Raw genomic sequence first — 20,475 nt, 5'->3', positions numbered from 1 at the left:
TGAAATAATCAAGACACATCAGCCTAATTTAGTTCCATTAGGCAAGAACAACAACACGTTAATGCTTAGCGCAACCAGCAAGATGTCTAAAGTTTATCCAAAAACTTCTTCAAGACGCTTAATTATCATATATGCTGTTACAGTGTATTATAATGAACTGATAAACACTTCAGACCAGAGGTACACTGCAAAAGTATGCATTAAAATAAGAGGACAAGATGTAAAATAAAGGGTATGCTATCAGATTTCTATTCATTTTTATTGATGAAATGATTAAAGTCATATGAAACGGAAGTTGCGATAGTCTTTCCTTCCCTATTGTGATGTGTATCCAAGTGAAACAGCTTTTTGAACAAGAACAAATGTAGGGAGGGACTCTGACTTTAGGATTTTGATTGAATAGTTGGATGGTTGTGGTTTGCTATTGCTGTGATGTCATGTGAGTGACAGGTTGCCCCGCCCTCACGCCAGTAAACGCGTCATCAGAGAAGAGATGTCTTTTCAAGAGGGAGGGGAAGATGTTTTGATTAAAGATTACTATAGGCCACATTCATTTTTTTTCTTTTTAATAATGATGTGCATGCATAAATCATTTATAATAAATACTGCAATATTCTATAAAGGCACTATAGTTGTCAATGATTTCATGGTGACTTTAAACAATAGAGCTAACAGGAAAAAAGCTCATGTCTCTTGTATCATCACACATTTGCAAGAGACATTTGGAAAAGGTGTTGCAATATCAGGCAACACTGAACCACATGAAATATTCATCAGCATAAAAATATCCACACTGCAGGCATAGAAAGCCTCTATGTTTACACACCATTTTCAAAGTGGAGTCGTTTCACAGAAGAAGAAAAAACGGATAATGAAGATGAGGTGTTGTACATGTGGTCCATCTAAATATTGTCTCCGTTGCTGGTTTTCCATAGGCTTATAAACAAACCTGTCTGTTGAATGATCCTATATGTGATAGTGCCAGTCATTGCAATAATACAATGCCAATGTATGTTGGCAGTCGTTGTGCCTCGTGTTGCATTTCGAATACGTGAGTCAACAGATGTGCGAAACGGGGAACGGTGCATTTCCCTCAGTGAAATCCAGCCCTTCAGGTTAATAAAATTGAGTGCTGTGAGCTGCATTCCCTCCTGAGGAAAAACAAATGTGATTTTCTTTCATTTTGGCCTTGTGTGTGAGGTTGGCTGATGAACGAGGTGCTGTAGTGTGCTTTTCTGCTGACCCAGAGGTAATTAAAGATGCTGGAGATTTACGACGAAGACGCAACCTCTCTCAGCCGCAGGGCTAATCTGAGAGAGCAAAATTCGTTTAAAGAGTGGCTGTTTGTTGCTTTACGGTGTCCAAAATATTCTGCATCTGTGTCCCATTCCCTCCAAAATGTTATGTTCTAATTAGTGACAATTAGTATCCTCATTGCCTGATATCTATATCTGTCTATAGGAATGGCAAAGTGTTAACTTACGGTATTATGTTTAGCAATTATTTCTTAACATACACATCAGTTTTTTTTTATTAGTTAATACTTTTATTCAGCAATGATGCATTCAATTTATAAAAAAATTACAGCAAAGACATTTATAATGTTAAAAAAGATTTCTATTTTTACTGTTTCAAATAAATGCTGTAATTGTGAACCTTCTATTAATCAATGAATCATGAAAAAATATCACGGTCTTCAACTAAAAATATTAAGCATTCAGTTCACACTTAAGTATATTCTTTTTAAGTATGGAAGTACAGGGTGGGCCATATATATGGATACACCGTAATAACATGGGAATGGTTGGTGATATTAAAGTCCTGTTTGTGGCACATTAGTATATGTGAGGGGGCAAACTCCTCAAGATGGGTGGTGACCATGGTGGCCATTTAGAAGTCGGCCATCTTGGATACAACTTTTGTTTTTTCAATAGGAAGAGGGCCATGTGACACATCAAACTTATTGGTAATGTCACAAGAAAAACAATGGTGTGCTTGGTTTCAACGTAACTTTATTCGTTCATGAGTTATTTACAAGTTTCTGACCACTTATAAAATGTGTTTAATGTGCTGCCCACTGTGTTGGATTGTCAATGCAACCCTGTTCTCCCACTCTTCACACACTTATAGCAACACCGCAGGAGAAATGCCAGCACAGGCATCCAGTATCCGTAGTTTCAGGTGCTGCACATCTCGTATCTTCACACCATAGACAATTGCCTTCAGATGACCCCAAAGATAAAAGTCTAAGGGGGTCAGATCGGGAGACCTTGGGGGCAATTCAGTGTGTGAAGAGTGGGAGAACAGGGTTGCATTGACAATCCAACACAATGGGCAGCACATTGAACACATTTTAGAAGTGGTCAGAAACTTGTAAATAACTCATGAACGAATAAAGTTACGTTGAAACCAAGCACACCATTGTTTTTCTTGTGACATTACCAATAAGTTTGATGTGTCACATGGCCCTCTTCCTATTGAAAAAACAAAAGTTGTATCCAAGATGGCCGACTTCTAAATGGCCACCATGGTCACCACCCATCTTGAGGAGTTTGCCCCCTCACATATACTAATGTGCCACAAACAGGACTTTAATATCACCAACCATTCCCATGTTATTACGGTGTATCCATATAAATGGCCCACCCTGTACATTATTTCCATAATTAGTACTCTTTTTTTAAGTATCCTATGCTAAAATGCATGTCTTTTTCAAATGGATTGTAATGTCCTTTTGACTAACAAAAGCTTAAATTAATAATATAATAAAAGAAAACCAAATCAGCATATTAGAATGATTTCTGAAGGATCATGTGACACTGAAGACTGGAGCCTGCCATCAAAGGAATACATTTTATTTTAAATATATTAAAATAGAAAACCGTTATCATAAATTGTAATAATATTTCACAATTTTACTGCATTTTTGATCAAATAAATGCAGCCTTGTTTAGCATAAAAAAACCTATCAACCCAAAACTTTTGAATGTGTATTGACAGAATTTGGATATTTACTGTAATAAACCATGAAACACAATTATTTGAGTCTATTGAGAGCTATCAAAACACTCACCGCGCTCTCCCAGCTAATTAGGTGCTGAGACCTATATATATCAGTACAAAAATGCAAAAAAAAGAAGATCTGCACTCTAAAAATACTTTATGACAAACAGGAGATAAAGATTATACAAACGTTTCGGCTCTTTGCCTTCGTCAGTGTGACAATTTCACGTATTCTCAATAATTATATAGAAAGGTCTTCAGGTGATCATGATCATAGTTAAACAATCAAATAATCAGTCCACAGACCCCAGTTTAAGTCCATCTGAAACGGTACGTTATGATTCAAAATAATGTTGGGAACAATTACACATCAGAAAAAGAAAAAAAACTGAAAATAAATATCTACATAAACCCAAGCTTAAACAGTCAAATAAACATTTCATTCTATTGAGAGCCACATTTTCAACAGTGAGAATTAAAAACCAAATGTAAAAATAGATTCATCTCCTTTCTTGTGACAAGGGGTTCATTATATTACGGTTTCCTTGGTATAAAAAGTTAGAAACTTCTAGAATCTTATTTCCTTTTAAATAGTTTTAAACTCGCCTCAGTGCTCTGCTGTTTATACTGAACCAACATGTTCTCTTCCTGTCACATCAAGTCAAAATGACACGCCTTCAGTCCGTCTTTCACTCTCACTCTCGCTGAATTTCACATTCTCTCCGGCTCATATACCATTTCACCCTCCCTGTCTCACTTTCTCTACACCTTCACCCCTCCCCCTCTCTCCACTCCTCCCCCCGTAGCTGTAACTGATGCTGCATAGCCGCCCCATGTCCTGCAACCACAAAACAAGTCCAAATCATACGGCAAATCCTTCTCTTCCGCCCCAGCGCTCACTGCAACACATTAGCACGGCTTCACCGGATCTGTCCAGATCTTTGACACGTCCCTGTGGCAAGTCGAGAAAGATCACACATAGTCCTAACCCTCCGAGATTACGCATGCGGTCGTTTCAAGCAATCCGTCGGACGACTCCGGGAGGGGCGGAGGAGGACTGAGATTGAGGGTGATGCTTGGGCAAAATGAAAGCGTGAGAAGGGAGGGCGACTTACATAAGGCTTTGCAGTAGACTCGTGAGTACCAGGCGCTCTAAAACATGGCAAGAGAAACAATGTTCCTCTGAGGACTGGAATGAGGGAGGGAGAGAAAGAGAAAGACAAAGTACAGAGGACTGATAACGGTTTTATGTACAATGCATACAATATGCCGGAAAGAGAAGCCTTCGGACTGGATCGCAAGCTTGGGGGAAAGGAGGAATGGGAATGGCATTTGAAAGATAAAGATGTGTTAAAGAGCTTACGGGTGTGGGGGAAACTGGCTGAGGATGTGACGGGAATATGGGAATAGCAGCGCAGACGAAACAGAGAGAGAGAGTAAGAAAGAAACAAACCAATATAGGAGTCTCAAATCTACAAACATTACTGGGTCATTTCCTTTGTGTAGTAGCCTACATTTTCATGTCCCTAATTAATGCATATAATACTGTTAAAAAATCTCTTCTGCTCACTAAGACTGCATTTATTTTATCAACAACCAAAAAAACACTAATATTCTTAACTGTTTTAAAAGTCTTCACTGTCACTTTTGATCAATTAAAAGCATCCTGGCGAAATAAAAGTATTAATTTCTTTCAAAAGAATCTGCTGGACCCCAAACTTTTCAAAGGTAGGGTATATAAAAAGTCGCTGGTTTTAACTTTAAACATTAAAAACTCTTTTAGAATTTATACATTTTCCAGGTGTGTATATATAATTGTTTTAATTGGTGGATAATCTACATATTTCTGTGTCCTCAATATCATTAATTTTATGTCATATCAACTTCAGGCACACATAAGCAAGTAAAAGCCAATGGATTTAATTAATTCTATGATGAGTTATGGTTTTTGTTGGTTTGTCTTACTCCTACATCCATCCTATAGTTAAAATGACAGGAATCAGTAAAATATAAGAATATCATAATACGGTTAAAAAATGTAACAATTCATTTCAATTTGACAAGATAACTCTCAAACCCTCACGCAATGACTAACTTCAGCTCTGTTTCATTTTTACAGCATATGAGAACCCCACATATTTGTCTTTTTAGATGCCATCCTATCCATTTCTCATATATTTGACATGTCCTCAATGCATGTATGCAAGGTCTGTGAGTTTACAACACACTCTCTTTAGTCAAGTGTGACAATACAGATTAAAACAAGCTCCGTCCCTGCATCTCTTCATGTTCTGTAAGACTGAAAGCAGCTGACGCTGAGTCATACTAACTTGCGCCTGCCAGGCTGCTTCAACCTTGGCCTGCATCTTTCAGCCCCTGTTCTACATCCACTGCGACCACCAGTCACCTCTCGTCTTCCCTTAAAAAGATATATTCATTGCCTTTCCTAATCTCTCCAAACAACGTCTACCCCTCTCACACCAAATGACCTTTCCTGTCATCTCCACATAAATAACCGGCAGATGTGGAAATGGAAAAAGGAGACACCTAGTGGTAGATTCCTGTCAAAGGCATTTTAAAACAGAGATAGTTCACCCTTTTGGGTAAATTTTTTTTTTTTAATTAAAATGGCCAAATCAATAACTCACTCCCAATCCACAAGACTTTCATTTATCTGCAAAACACAAATGAAGATATTTTTTATAAAATCTGAGAGATTTCTGGCCCTCATTGAAAATCTATTCACCCAAGCTTCAAAACGTTCAGAATAAAACAAAATTTTAACATTTAAAAAATTTAAAATGAAACAAATCCAAATGAATAGAGCGGTTTAATCTAAGAATAGAGCGGTTTAATCTTAAGTTTTCTGAAGAAACGCGATCACTGTATATATGATCACTGTATACAATGAACATACACAGAGCACTCAGAAGCTAAACCGTAACAAACCTCATTGGTTCTTACAGAAACTCAAATGTGCTGTGTGAGCTTCTGTGACCAAATTTGATCAATGTTTATGTGAAAAAAAAACTAAATTATATTCATGTAAAGTGATTATGTCTCTTCAGAACATGAAACCTCTCTATCCCTATGGATTTCTTTTGTGACATCTTTATGAATATTTTGAAGCATCAGAGTTATGGGTGAAAAGATATTCAATGGTGTAACAGAAATCTCTTAGATTTCATTAAAATATCTTCATTTGTGGTGAAGAAATGATGACAGAATTTTAAATAAGTAAATAATTTAAAAATTAAAGTTACCACGCCTTTTCTGCAAATTCTTTAGAAATATTTGATAAATAGAGATTTATTTTTGAAAGTAATAGAAACATTTCTAAAGAGAAAGGCTCTAGCATCATCTTTCTAGCATCAGCACCAACTTTAGTCATTTAATGCAATGACATTCAAAGATTTTTAAGTGTGACTTGAGTGTTCAAAAGTGTTTTAGGGTCACAGTATATACTCTAAGATCTGAGACCTTTAATGGCTTACAAACAAAGAACAGGCCTACTGCACTCGATTCGCAATCCTTTTGGCTAACTAAGTCAATGCAAAATTTCAACAGAGATGAGCTAGGCTGAGTGAATCTGACAAGAGTACTCATGTCTACTGTCCGCTCTTCAGTGAGAACTGGACTCCATGTTTGTTCAGACGCTCTATTAGGGTGGTTCTTGCAAACGCTGAGCCCGGAGTGAACACGCCACCTCTGTGAGGACCAACAAAAGGACAACAGGTAAGAAAGAACTCAAATAACATTCAGCATCAACCCATAAATGTGACTCTACAGTTAACATTCACATGTAGCTTTGAAATTTAGTATCCAAAAACGAAGTGTATTCAGGTTTAACCACAGCAATTATATAACATCACCCCAACACATATATGGATGTTTCTTCAAACATGAAGAAAATCTTTCTTCCACCCAGGGGTTGATTTCTTTCAAATTAAATCTACAATTATCATTTCACATGTAGTGAAAATGAAACTGTTTTGTGAATGTTCAAAAATGACAGAATATATACACTACCGTTCCAAAGTTCAGGGTCGGTAATATTATTTTAAAAAGTATTTCATGCTCACCTTTTATGCATATATTTATATTAAAAATACAGTAAGACCAGTAATACTGTGAATTTCTTTCTACTGAATATATTTTAAAATGTAATCCATTCCTGTGATGATTTTTCAGCATCATTACTCCAGTCTTCAATGTCACATGATCCTTCAGAAATCATTCTGATATTATCAATTTTGTAAACAGCTGTGCTGATTCATATAATGCCTTTATAACTTTATAAATGTCTTTACTTAAACTTTGAGAAATGTAATGCATCCTTGCTGAATAAAAGTTCTACCTTCTTCCCCCCTCAAAAAATAAAAAATAAACCTTACTGACGCCAAACTTTTGAACAGTAGTGATTATCCAATATTCGACAATGTTAGTGAACAAAGTAAATAAACTACTGAGAATATGAAATGTGTTGGGTTTTTTTAAGTTCACCAAAGTGCGAATAGCTGAAGAATCATCCATATATTATTTTGAGGTCAGATTACTCACTTATTAGGGAGACAGTGAGATTCGTTCAGCAGTGTAATGGCTGCCTGTACCATGGTAATCGGTGTAGCAATGTATCCTGGCTCTGCAAAATACGACAGTAGTCGTAGACCATTTAAGTCTGAGTATTTAAGGTGAATATTTTGTGTCAAATCAAATTAGTAGGACAATACCTGGTCCTGTTATTTCAGTGTTGATAGTGGCATTTGGCTTGCCTAGAGAGGGGTCCTGACCTGTTGTGTAGCCCTCCCCCATAAACCTCAGGCAGAAAGAGGTTCCATCCATCTGAAATAAGACAACAATGGCAGAGAGACACCAAATGTATCTTCAACAAAACAAATAAGGGCTTAGTCATTTGTTCTGTGAGTTTCAATGCATTTTTATTGTACCTGCTTTCTTGACGGTCCGGACTTGGAGAACAAACCAAATGAGAAAAATTCTGGAAACTAGTAGAGAGAATAAAAAAACACACTTGAGTTGATATTCATGAGTTTATACAAGCAGTTCATGCTGTTCTATGGTATGAATGCGAGTTTTCTTTTAACAGTTCAAATATAATCCAATGTTTTTTTAAATGGTACTGGACCTGAGTAAGCAATCCCCTGCCCAAACTAAATTTGACCATGAACCAGAAGAGCACGCCTGCAAAGAAGGTCTTCACCACGGAGAAGGGACCACCGATACCTACATATGCCATGTACTGAACCTGAGGACAAGAGGACAGAGGAAACCAATTGTACTGTAAAACATTGAACTGTTGACAATTGATTCAGTCAAATGAAGGCCATTTATACAACAACAACAACAACTAAGTGGGTTGGACAGTGAACTGCACACATTTGTGACTGCTGAATTAATAACACATACATTTGAGTTCACTGCAAGACATCAATCAAAAATGACCATATCCTGACAGCACTCTGTTGACCTTCATGACATCACCCTGTACACAGTGGTCATCACTATGGAGATGAAAGAACAGGACAATGAATCACAAAGACTGTGATTCATCCCCTGCTCTTTCCTTGAAGGCTTTCAGAGCACTATCACAGTAATCATGCTCGCACAAGACAGATTGAGAAGAAATATAATTAAAACTAGTAATGGGCATAATGGTGTTTGGAAAGCAAGGGAAGAAACTGTCAAAGTCTGTCTTTTTTAAGAGGATGCAGATGGGTAGGCAAGAACCCATTGGATCTACATTCCAATAACAGTTTAAGAAAACCGAATAATGGGTTTGGGTTAAAATTATTCTGCTCACAAAAACTGATTGGCAAGGTTTATAAAACATTGTTTTAGTCAAATTACTATTAACGACAAAAAAGAATACATAATATTATTGACGCCTTGTTGAACATAAGAGACTTTAAAGGCCCGTTCACACCAAGGACGATAACTATAAAGATAACGATAAAGATATAATTCTAAAAATCGTTCTCCATATTAAAGAATAACAGAGTTCACACCACAACTATAACGATAAAGATATGAGGAACGATTTTTTCCAGCTGTCGAACGATAAAACACTGACAGCCAATCAGAATCCATTCTAATTTAAAGGTCTCGCGCATTTAAAATGGATCTGGATCATCCGGGCGGGCGCGTGCTTAGAATAAAAAGACCGTTATCGGTCGTTGGTGTGGACGCATATATAGTTATCTTTATCGTTATCTTTATAGTTATCGTGCTTGGTGTGAATGGGCCTTAAGAGTACATTGAAATATACAATATAAAATTAAATATTTATTTATAACATTTTTATTAATATTTTAAAATAATTGTTTAAAAATAATTTTTATTTTGATATTTTAAATATACATTACAATTTGAGATTATATCACTATAAACTAAAAAGTAAACTATAAACTAATAAACTAAAAAAAAAAGATGACAAATTGCTAATATGATGACAAATTGCTAAATATAATACAATATAATATAATTGAATGTGTTATTTTGCTATAATAGCAAAAGAAAAAATATAACTGGAAATGTGTCATCACAGACTTTGAAAAGGGTCCATTTGAGTTTATTTCATGGTAAACAATAAAAAGATGACTATAAGTATATATACATACACACACATGTATAAATATAGATAATTTCATAGAAAATTATAAACAAAAAAAATGAAAATATATTTAAATATATTACATTGGTATCAAAAGTGCGTGTCATTTTTTTAGACTCACAGGGCAGTGTTTATGTTCCTCATGCATATAGTGCTGAGTCCGTCGCACCACAGATGGATCTGAGCCCATGAAGGGAATAGCATACTGCTCAATCTCCTTAGTGAAGAAAACAGCTCCCCTGGGGACACCAAAATAGCAAGCAAATTAACACAAGTACAGATTTCCATCCTGAGAACAATTCTCCTTCACTCCTTTGGGAGTCAACTGCTATATAAAGCACATGAAACATGATCAAGATATTATTAATAGAATCTAATGTCGAGAATTATTTTAGAAATACTTAAAGCCACCTCTTTTTAATTCTAGCGCCGACGGCCGGCAGAGGTTTATGCCCAAACTTCTTCCTTATTCTTCTGAGACCGGCACTGTCAGCAAAGCCAAAGATGGCTGACTGCCATGTCGCATCATGTGCACATCCACCCTGATGAAGAAGACGAGACAGCTGAACAAAAGCCAAGACATGTTTTGCTGTTTTGAGGACATGCAATAGGTCAGATGCAAACAATCTGTTATAGCTCTCTTCATACCCGATTAAAACAGCAGGAAATACAATTTGATGATAGATTGCTTATGAAATACTACAAAATATGGGCCATAATACTCTCCATATACTCGCTTTATGCCATCTGCTACCCTAACATTGGAATTTTAATTTATGTAAAGTTTTTATGTAATTTTATATAGTGTTTCAGAATGTATTTAAACATTTTTTTTTTTTTTTTGTGATCAATCCCCCCCCCCAAAAAAGAAAAAGAAAAAAATCCACATAAACTATGTCTCCTTTGTAATCAGGTTTCTCATTAACATGAATTCCCACAAATTCCTAGTTTGCTCCATCGGGATATGACAGTTAGTTGCATTATTTATGAGCAGCTGCAATTGTGAATTCCCAGAGCTTAATATAAGCACTGCTTTAATCCTAGATCAAACCAAAGTTTGAGAGCTCATTTTCAATAACAGTAAATCAAATTCCAATGGACCCTTAAAATAGTTGTGCAAATACTGTTTACTGTATACTGCTCACCTCAGGTCCTGTGTTGATGGTTAAAAAGCTCTCCACAGCAGTGAGCGTTCCTGTGGAAGACATAAAGAGGAGTTGTCAGGCATCTGCTGCTCTACTGGCACGTTTGCCCACAGCAGCGCTTCAAAGGCCAACGACAGACACTCACATCCTGTAAGCACTGAGCGCCTTTGCCTTTGTCACGACACGTCCCACTAATTGGGATGAGATTAAAGAAACCGACTGCACAAGGATCGTGTGAAGCAAAGGTCAAAGTTCATACACAGGGTAAATATCACAGTAACATATGTACGTTTTAGCATTAGGACACTGATGCAAATAGCACCTCTAAACCTGTTATAAGTCAAGTCAGGATTAGATTTTTTTTTTCCTAACACTGTATGGTACTGTAGATTAGATGTAATTGCAGTATATATATACAGTATATATATATATATACTCACCTAAAGGATTATTAGGAACACCATACTAATACTGTGTTTGACCCCCTTTCGCCTTCAGAACTGCCTTCTACGTGGCATTGATTCAAAAAGGTGCTGAAAGCATTCTTTAGAAATGTTGGCCCATATTGATAGGATAGCATCTTGCAGTTGATGGAGATTTGTGGGATGCACATCCAAGGCACGAAGCTCCCGTTCCACCACATCCCAAAGATGCTCTATTGGGTTGAGATCTGGTGACTGTGGGGGCCATTTTAGTACAGTGAACTCATTGTCATGTTCAAGAAACCAATTTGAAATGATTCGAGCTTTGTGACATGGTGCATTATCCTGCTGGAAGTAGCCATCAGAGGATGGGTACATGGTGGTCATAAAGGGATGGACATGGTCAGAAACAATGGTCAGGTAGGCCGTGGCATTTAAACGATGCCCAATTGGCACTAAGGGGCCTAAAGTCTGCCAAGAAAACATCCCCCACACCATTACACCACCACCACCAGCCTGCACAGTGGTAACAAGGCATGATGGATCCATGTTCTCATTCTGTTACGCCAAATTCTGACTCTACCATCTGAATGTCTCAACAGAAATCGAGACTCATCAGACCAGGCAACATTTTTCCAGTCTTTTAACTGTCCAATTTTGGTGAGCTCGTGCAAATTGTAGCCTCTTTTTCCTATTTGTAGTGGAGATGAGTGGTACCCGGTGGGGTCTTCTGCTGTTGTAGCCCATCCGCCTCAAGGTTGTGCATGTTGTGGCTTCACAAATGCTTTGCTGCATACCTCGGTTGTAACGAGTGGTTATTTCAGTAAAAGTTGCTCTTCTATCAGCTTGAATCAGTCGGCCCATTCTCCTCTGACCTCTAGCATCAACAAGGCATTTTCGCCGACAGGACTGCCGCATACTGGATGTTTTTCCCTTTTCACACCATTCTTTGTAAACCCTAGAAATGGTTGTGCATGAAAATCCCAGTAACTGAGCAGATTGTGAAATACTCAGACCGGCCCGTCTGGCACCAACAACCATGCCACACTCAAAATTGCTTAAATCTCCTTTCTTTCCCATTCTGACATTCAGTTTGGAGTTCAGGAGATTGTCTTGACCAGGACCACACCCCTAAATGCATTGAAGCAACTGCCATGTGATTGGTTGATTAGATAATTGCATTAATGAGAAATTGAACAGGTGTTCCTAATAATCCTTTAGGTGAGTGTATATATATATATATATATATATATATATATATATATATATATATATATATATATATATATATATATACAGGGCTGGAAATGGGGGGGGGGACGCGGGGGGACGGAGTGTGGGGAGTGAATTTCGAGGGGGGACGGCGTTCCAGTTGAAAAAAAAAAGGTTTTATATTTTTTTTTGTCGACATTGTAACGATTACTATATTTTATCTACAATATAATAGCTACATAAACTTAGCACAATATATGGTAATAAAAACTTAAAGGGATATTGATATTTATCAATGGCATTCTGTAAAATTGGCGGCGCTATGTCTTTTGTTATTGGCCAATGCCTGCAGACTGCAGCCAATGGGAATTAATGCTTCTCTTATCAGTGCGCGTCTTTCTTACTACTCACAGAACTTCAAAACAGACCGCGTGAGGTAAATAAATAATCTTGGATGATGAACTGTAATATTGTTTGAAAATCTGAATAGAAACCGTTACTTTAACAGATGTCATAACAGAAACTTTCGTATGGGTAAGCTGTATTAACGGAGCTGAAATGATCCGGTCTAAAATAATAATAAAAAATGCCATCTTAAAATTAACCGGTTGTTTTGTTCGAAAAGAGCTTTTCGGATTTCGAAATCGAATTTCCGTTACACGTAGCCTATCAAATGAAACAACAACAACAACAACAACAACAACAACAACAACAACAACAACAACAACAACAACAACAACAACAACAACAAAAAACAGTAACAGATCCAGTAGGCTAATCCAGAAATACATGCGTGAGATGCACAAAACAGACACGGCGCCAGGATTCCAGTTTTGGATGGGCCAGACCAATTGTGGGTGGGCTTTAAATTAAAAACGTTAAATTAAAAACGTTATCCAATCACTGTTTAACCTAATAAAAATTACTGACTAATATACTGTTATATTATCTGTGAATATACATAGGCCTAATGTAGATTTTAATAGTTTCGGTGCATAGGACGGACCGATCCACGATCGCTCTCCATGGTTCTGACCAAAGAAGTCAATTGGAATCTCAATTACGCATCATACGCATCATACCTGGCGTTGTCTCTAATAGTGCGCTACGAAGGTATAACTTAATTAAAGGTATGCTATCACTAAAGGTATACCATTGCTAGGTCTTCAGGTCTATCATCCACTCGCGAGGCAGAGGCGCTGAGAGGCAGAGGCGCTGGCTCTTTTTAAAAGATTTTCGTTTTGTATAAATTGTATCTTAATTTTGATCAATGTTTTATCAGCCACGTACCTGTATTTAATAAATAAGAAGCAAATATATAGCAGACAATGGAATAAGGCGCTGGCACGATCACTTGCATTATACGTGAACTGGAGGGCGCCGAAACTCAGCTTGTGCCTCACAGATTTTAGAAATATAGGTTATCTATTATAGAAAGCTTGAAATGTCTTAAACGAAAATATTCAAAACCAAAAGAAATAGGCTACTCTCTGATTATGAAATCCATATGAAATGTGCATTTCTCTCTGGCGTTCATGGCGAATCCACATCGTCAGCTATCTTTGCAGCGACACAGAAAACACCAGTTTATTAGTATACAATTAAATGTCTCCTTGCTATTTTAGACACATTCATAATCATTACTTTTACCGGTTCTTTGTGGCAAGCTTTATGCGTGCGGTCGTGCGCTTGAGTGCGGTTATATTACGCTCATTATCCTGATAGGCTATATCTATTTAAGTAATTAAAATAATATACGATTTGTCCACGAATGGCTTTATATGAAAAACTACTAGTCGACTAGAAAAAAAAAAAATAGTCGGAGGCAGCCCATATTCCGCATATTTTCGAGCCAGGCTCAGGCCATTCTGGGTTGAGCGAGCGACCCTGAGCGGAATGAGCGAGCGGAGCGGAATATTCAGAAATGCGCTCTCCGCTCACGAGCTCTGATCGGAACAAACCCGAACCACTGTCTGCTGAACTTGCGCAGAAACATCACAATAGACATAACCAGCTTTTTAAAACTAAACATTTAGATTATTTTAGCACAAATGATGAGCTTATTGCCGATTTTTATAATTTTTGACAAGATTAGAATATATTAAAAGTTTTTTTTTTTCTTTTTGAAGAAAGAAACGCCGTGCGTGGCACAAAACACACATAAATGGCGACACATGCTGTTCAAAACTGTAAATGTAATACAGGCCAATCATGTAATGATGATAGCCTACCTTTTACAAACCAACTGCAAATGTGTTTAACAGTTACAAAGTGAAATCTATTAAATACAATCTACTGGTAATGTAATACTGTACAGATAAATAAGAACGGTCTATAATGTTTGTTTGTTAATTGTAGGGGTTTTCAAGCTAATGTGTTATTTTAGTTATTGATTAATAGGCATTTAAGGGAATAAAGAAAAAAAGAAATAAGTTTTTGTGGCTAATTGTAGCCTTGTTGTGAGGTAATCAATTCAAATCAATTGTGAGGTAAACTCTTTGTAAATAATATTTTATTTAAAGCTCCAATATGTAGGAATTTTGTAATAAAATTTCCAAAAATAACTTGCACAGTGTGATATATTTCCTCCAGTTGTGTACTTACAATATCTCAAAAGTCTCCAAAGATTTTTTATTTCAGAGAAATTCCGATTTTAAATAACTGACCGTCCCGGAAAAGAAATGTCGCGCCTCAGTGACGCAATATCCCTTTTTTCCGGTGTGGACCATGCGATAGGATATTCCACCACACCGGATTTATTTTTTTATTATTTTATTTTTTTTACAACAACTTTGAGGTTTTTTTTCTTATCACAATAAACAATAAAGACGTCTGACAAAGAATAGAAAAAGAATAAAATAAAAAATATGACCCACCACACCGGAATATCGCATGGTCAAATGCGGAAGTGGTGGTTAAAGCGTTATAGCCATAGACTGTATGGTTATAGCTGTTATGGATCACGAACTCTTTGGCGAGTTTTGAAGTGCCAACAAAACGAAAGCGTCCATATTCGGATACACTCAGACTGTGTGACAAACGGAGGAATATAACCCAGATAAATATCGGCAGGCGTTTTCGAGATGGAGAGAGCTGCGCGTCAATCTTGGACTTGACCAGCGGCGGTTTCTTCATTAGGGCGATCGGGCGACGCACCACCAAAGTGTGTAAGGGAGTAAGGGACTTTTTCAATCACTATCTCATTCAACCACAGAGTTACGCTAGCAGTCACTCACTGTTGTTCTGCCTCTGGATATAGTCCAATCAGCGCCGAGTCACGTTCTGTGGAGTACCGCCTCTTTTTGGGCGATTTCACTCTGGCTGAGAATCGCCCAGAGTCTTCCCATAGACTTGCATTCAAAGATTTTTTTTTTCGAACTGCAGGCACTGCAATGCATTCTCTATGGGTTCCGGGAGGGCTCGCACTAACCTGCTTTCGTCATCATACGTAACCTCATCTTGTGCAGCGATTGGTGGAAACAAATGTTCCTCTAATAGTATTTAGCCATAAGCTGAAGTGACATCCAATAATTTCCTTAGTGCATAACTTACATTTCACGGACATATTCTCCATCTGTAAATGTTAGAAAGTCCAGTTTGCTGTCATGAGTGGGCGAGCTTTCTGCAAGCTATACTTCCGTGAACGAGCGCCCCCGCGTGCATGCGCGCCGAACAGACGGAGCGCAATAGAATAGGAGCGCAATTATTCTGACTAAAATATACATTAGCACTAAATTATAAATATATTTAGCTAAAACATTTGTTGTTGAATATTTGTTGTTGTTGGTGAACATAAATGTGCTTGAGAATTTCAAACCTACATGTGTATTTTTATGATATTAGCTTTTTTTTTTTTTTTTTTGGTTTAGTAAATTTAACTACTTCTTTAAAAAACATTATTTTGTTTTTAGATTGTAATGTTGCAATGTTAGAATGTAATGTGATTTGATCCCTTTTTTGGATAGACTGCAGATAGACAGCAAGGTTACACTGTGTTTGTTTTTATAACCTTCAATATAAACATTGTTTGTAGGACAATATCGATCAGGATATTAAATATTAAAAAAAAAATTTAAATACAGGGTTTTTTTATTCAAATAGAAAAATAATAATTAAATACTCAGATTATACTATACATCGCCATTTAGCCCAAAAATTCAGATTTATTTGGCAATTGGCTACCCTACCGGCTGAAGTTTTAGCTAAACTTTAGGCTAATGATAGCTACATTATTATCACTGATAAATTGTTATTTAACAATAAGCCTACATTCAGTCCTGAATTAAAAATTCAGTTTGTTGTGCCCCCCCAAAAAATTTTAGCACCAGCCGCCACTGGACTTGACCGAGACTCTGCTCTCGCGAGTGTATTGATAGACAGGTAAGACATGCAACTGTCAATAATAGCACTTATAAACAAAGTCATATTGCTCTTTGTACTTTGGTAAGGCTTTGTATCACGTGTGGTGACCGAGCTTATGGCAGTACAATTAAATACAATCGGATATGATGTTAAAAAAATATATTTAGTCATTACTTGCAAATGTTCGTTCAAATTTACTTTTAGATATTGGTTTGAACACGTTAAACAACACGGCGTTAACCATAAAAACGTAAAACTGCACAACATTAACCAAACAAATCATTTGACAAATAGCTGTATGTTGTAACGGGATAATATAGCATAACATTTCACGTTCCTTGCAGTTCATTAATTATGATGAAATAAAATAATACGATCAGACAGGTAATACAAAAACGAATAAATTACCTCATCCGTGATCATGATTCATTAATTCCATGTAGATATATCGCTAGATGGTGAAAACACATTAAAAACGACATCTCCCATTGTCACCTCCTTCATAGCGTCATCAAGCTTCGCCTTTGTTATTGTTGAAACTGCGCCCTCTTGTGGTCAAATACCAAAGTCGCATACTGGAGCTTTAAATACCCCAGACCCCCTCCCCCTCCTCCCTCCTCAAAATCACACACAGAAAAGAATGGTGAAGTTGCTCTCTCTTACATAATTTGTTAAAAAAGATAAATCAGCTACATCAAAAACAAAATTGTATTGATATAATAATGATTTTAGAAATGTCTAAACTTAAATCTAAAAGAGATAAAACACATTGAGTAATCATCTGGAGCCAAATAGTGGTTGTAGGTAAAAGTCTTTGATAAAAGTTTTTGTTTTGGCAAATAAATAATAAAAATACCATAAATCCACATGAAAGACTGAGTGGCAGCATTTGTTTGAAAAACACATCTAAAAAGGGAAAGAGCTTTAAGATTGACTGCACAAAAATAGACTGTAGATTTTACAACAAATCTGAAGTATATTTTTACAGAATGGCGAAAGCTATGCAAAAGGATCACTGCAATTCATAGAAACAACTAGCCTAAATTCCAGGCAGTGAAAGGTGGATTTGCAGCTATCATTTTGAAAAAATATGGGTATTTAGGGGTAAATTTATGAAAAAAACGTTTTGTTTTTATTATTTGCAATAGCCGACCCCAGGGGTTAAATGAAACATAAAATAAATAATTTATATAATTTTGTTATTATAGATTATAAAGGTTTTTAAACATAAGGTCATCTAAAGCCAGATGACCTCTAATTTTTTTTTTTTTTTTTTTTAAATAGAGTCCGCCCAGTGAATTTTGCCCATTTCCACCACTGTATATATATATATATATATATATATATATATATATATATATATATATATATATATATATATATATATATATATATATATATATATATATTAATAATAAAACATTATCCAGACATGCAACCTACCTTTGAAGTGATTCTGTGTATAAAGGATGCCCATATCTGCTGGTATTGAATCAAACCCACAGCTTCCAATGATATACACACCATTCTCCTGAGCTTTACTGTGGTACTTCAGCTGTATCCCCTCTAAAAACTGCATATTCAACAAACAAAGAGATCTGCATTACCATTCAAAAGTTTGGGGTAAGTTAGATTTTTCTTTACATTTATAATGTTACAAAATGTTTTTTTTTTGTTTTTTTTTACTTTCTATTAATCAAAGAATGGAAAGTCACAGTTTACACAAAAATTTTAATGTTTCTTGAGCACCAAATCATCATATTAGAATGATTTTTGAAGAATCATGTTGCACTGAAGACTGGAGTAATGACCGCAAAGAACAGTGATAAAAGCATAACAGTAACTACCTGAGGTTCTCCACAGATGTCAATGCAGTGGGCCCCATTCTCTATGCAAGCATTCACCACAGGCTCTCCATAGAATCTATACTGTTGAAAGAAGACAACTCAGCACAATCTACTTCCATAAATGCAAAATGGCATTTTACAGTCAACAGTTCACTCAGAATAACACAACTCCATTTATCATTTTTTTGTCATAAAGCTATCGTGGGACTATGTGTGTGCTGGGACAGGTGTGAATGCACAGATGTGTAAACTGACCCCTTACTGTGCTTTTTTTTTTACTATAGTCTTTGTGGACTTACTGGTCCCACGCAGTTGAGCACAATGAAGCCTTGTTTGCACATGATGGCCAATGACTCTGGCTCGGCTACATCTGCAACAATAACCTCCACACACTTCAGCTCTGGTTTACCTGCAGACAAATGATGCAATGTCAAAGACGGATGGATCTCTCTTCTCTAACAGATAGATAGATAGATAGATAGATAGATAGATAGATAGATAGATAGATAGATAGATAGATAGATAGATAGATAGATAGATAGATAGATAGATAGATAGATAGATAGCCTTTTGCACAGTTTAAAAATCATCTCAGTATGGGCAATTCCAGATTATGATTGGATTGTCAGAACATTATGCCTTTAATCAACAATATTCTCAAACCTTGTAATCCCATCGGATAATCTCAACAAACAAAATCAGCTGAAACTCGTCTAATACCATGATCTGACTGCCTCATGTCTAGCCATGACAGTATGGTAATTCAGTCTGTCATAAATAGCATATGTGCATTGTAATTCTGTCTGGCCTAGCAAAAAAATAAAAATAAAAAATAATTTATATTTAATATAGTATAAGTACTGTGGCAGTAACATTATGGGATTAGAGGGTAAACATATTTTCCTTGATATATTCATGTACCACTATATTGAAATATAATATATAAAACAATGTATTAATGAATTATTCTGAATTATTGAGATTATTGTTTTATAATAAACAATAAACAAAAATAGGTGACAAACTAGTACAGGGAAAAACTTGGTAATACCATGTCAGTTTTTATTATTACTAAATGGTCACACGTATTGTGATTACAATCCAAATGAGAATTAATACAGGTGTATTTTTGTAAATAGAGTTACTATATGTTTAGTATTTTCTGTTGTAATTAATTATGTTATATAATATGTGTGCGCACTTCAATGTAAAGTACAATTACGCCAAAATCTAAAAAGTTGTTGTTAAACTTAAATGTACTGCGTCAAACACGTACACAGAGCGTCAGCTGCCTGAATGAGTGTTTTTTCCAGTCGGTCGCGGTTCCGTCCGGCTACAGCCCATTGTAACGACCCTCCTGGACCCTCGGTACACGTCCGCGCGACCTCCTCCACTACAAACTGACCGGTAAAACCGGTCGCCCCGAACACTATGATATGGTACGGTCTTTTGCTTGACGTTGTGAGCGTCGCCATTGTGTCTGTAATCCGCGTGCGATGCGACACAGACTAGGTCAGAGCGACCGCTGCTGCTCCTCTGGTGTCACTGAACACACAGTGTACAGTATCAGGGTAAAATACTGCAGAAGAGGTTTAGAAGCTCAGGTTGTGATTCAGATCAATTGAAATTGTAGCTCATATACAAATCCAATTGTTTGTGGGTGAAAATTCCAGAAACGGTCACACTTTGAAGTAGTAGAGAGACATCTTGTGCTGGAAAGGTGATATTACCACAACAGCACTGCAGTGTAATTTAAGCTATATTTTGTGACCATTAACATATTATATATAAAATCAAATGTATGTAAATATACACAGCTATAAATAACATTTGAATGTCAATTTATAGATGATAGG

At 36.4% G+C, this 20,475-nt stretch overlaps 1 protein-coding gene across 1 annotated transcript; it reads right to left on the bottom strand.

Moving 5' to 3' along the window:
- Positions 1-5,623: 5,623 nt before the first annotated feature.
- sccpdhb (saccharopine dehydrogenase b) lies at positions 5,624-20,281 on the bottom strand. The gene is made up of 12 exons (XM_081379231.1): positions 19,896-20,281; positions 18,919-19,028; positions 18,620-18,700; positions 18,216-18,345; positions 10,777-10,826; positions 10,043-10,173; positions 9,753-9,870; positions 8,147-8,266; positions 7,950-8,006; positions 7,734-7,845; positions 7,564-7,645; positions 5,624-6,711 (listed from the first exon to the last, which is right to left on the bottom strand). Exons 1-12 carry the CDS (start codon positions 20,092-20,094, stop codon positions 6,612-6,614), a joined length of 1,290 nt encoding a protein of 429 aa, XP_081235357.1. The 5' UTR covers positions 20,095-20,281; the 3' UTR covers positions 5,624-6,611.
- Between the last annotated feature and the right edge of the window lie 194 nt (positions 20,282-20,475).

The sequence above is a fragment of the Scardinius erythrophthalmus genome, assembly GCF_964197995.2.
Source record: "Scardinius erythrophthalmus genome assembly, chromosome: 11".
Taxonomy (NCBI): Eukaryota; Metazoa; Chordata; class Actinopteri; order Cypriniformes; family Leuciscidae; genus Scardinius; species Scardinius erythrophthalmus.
This window is presented reverse-complemented; position numbering and strand designations above follow the sequence as displayed.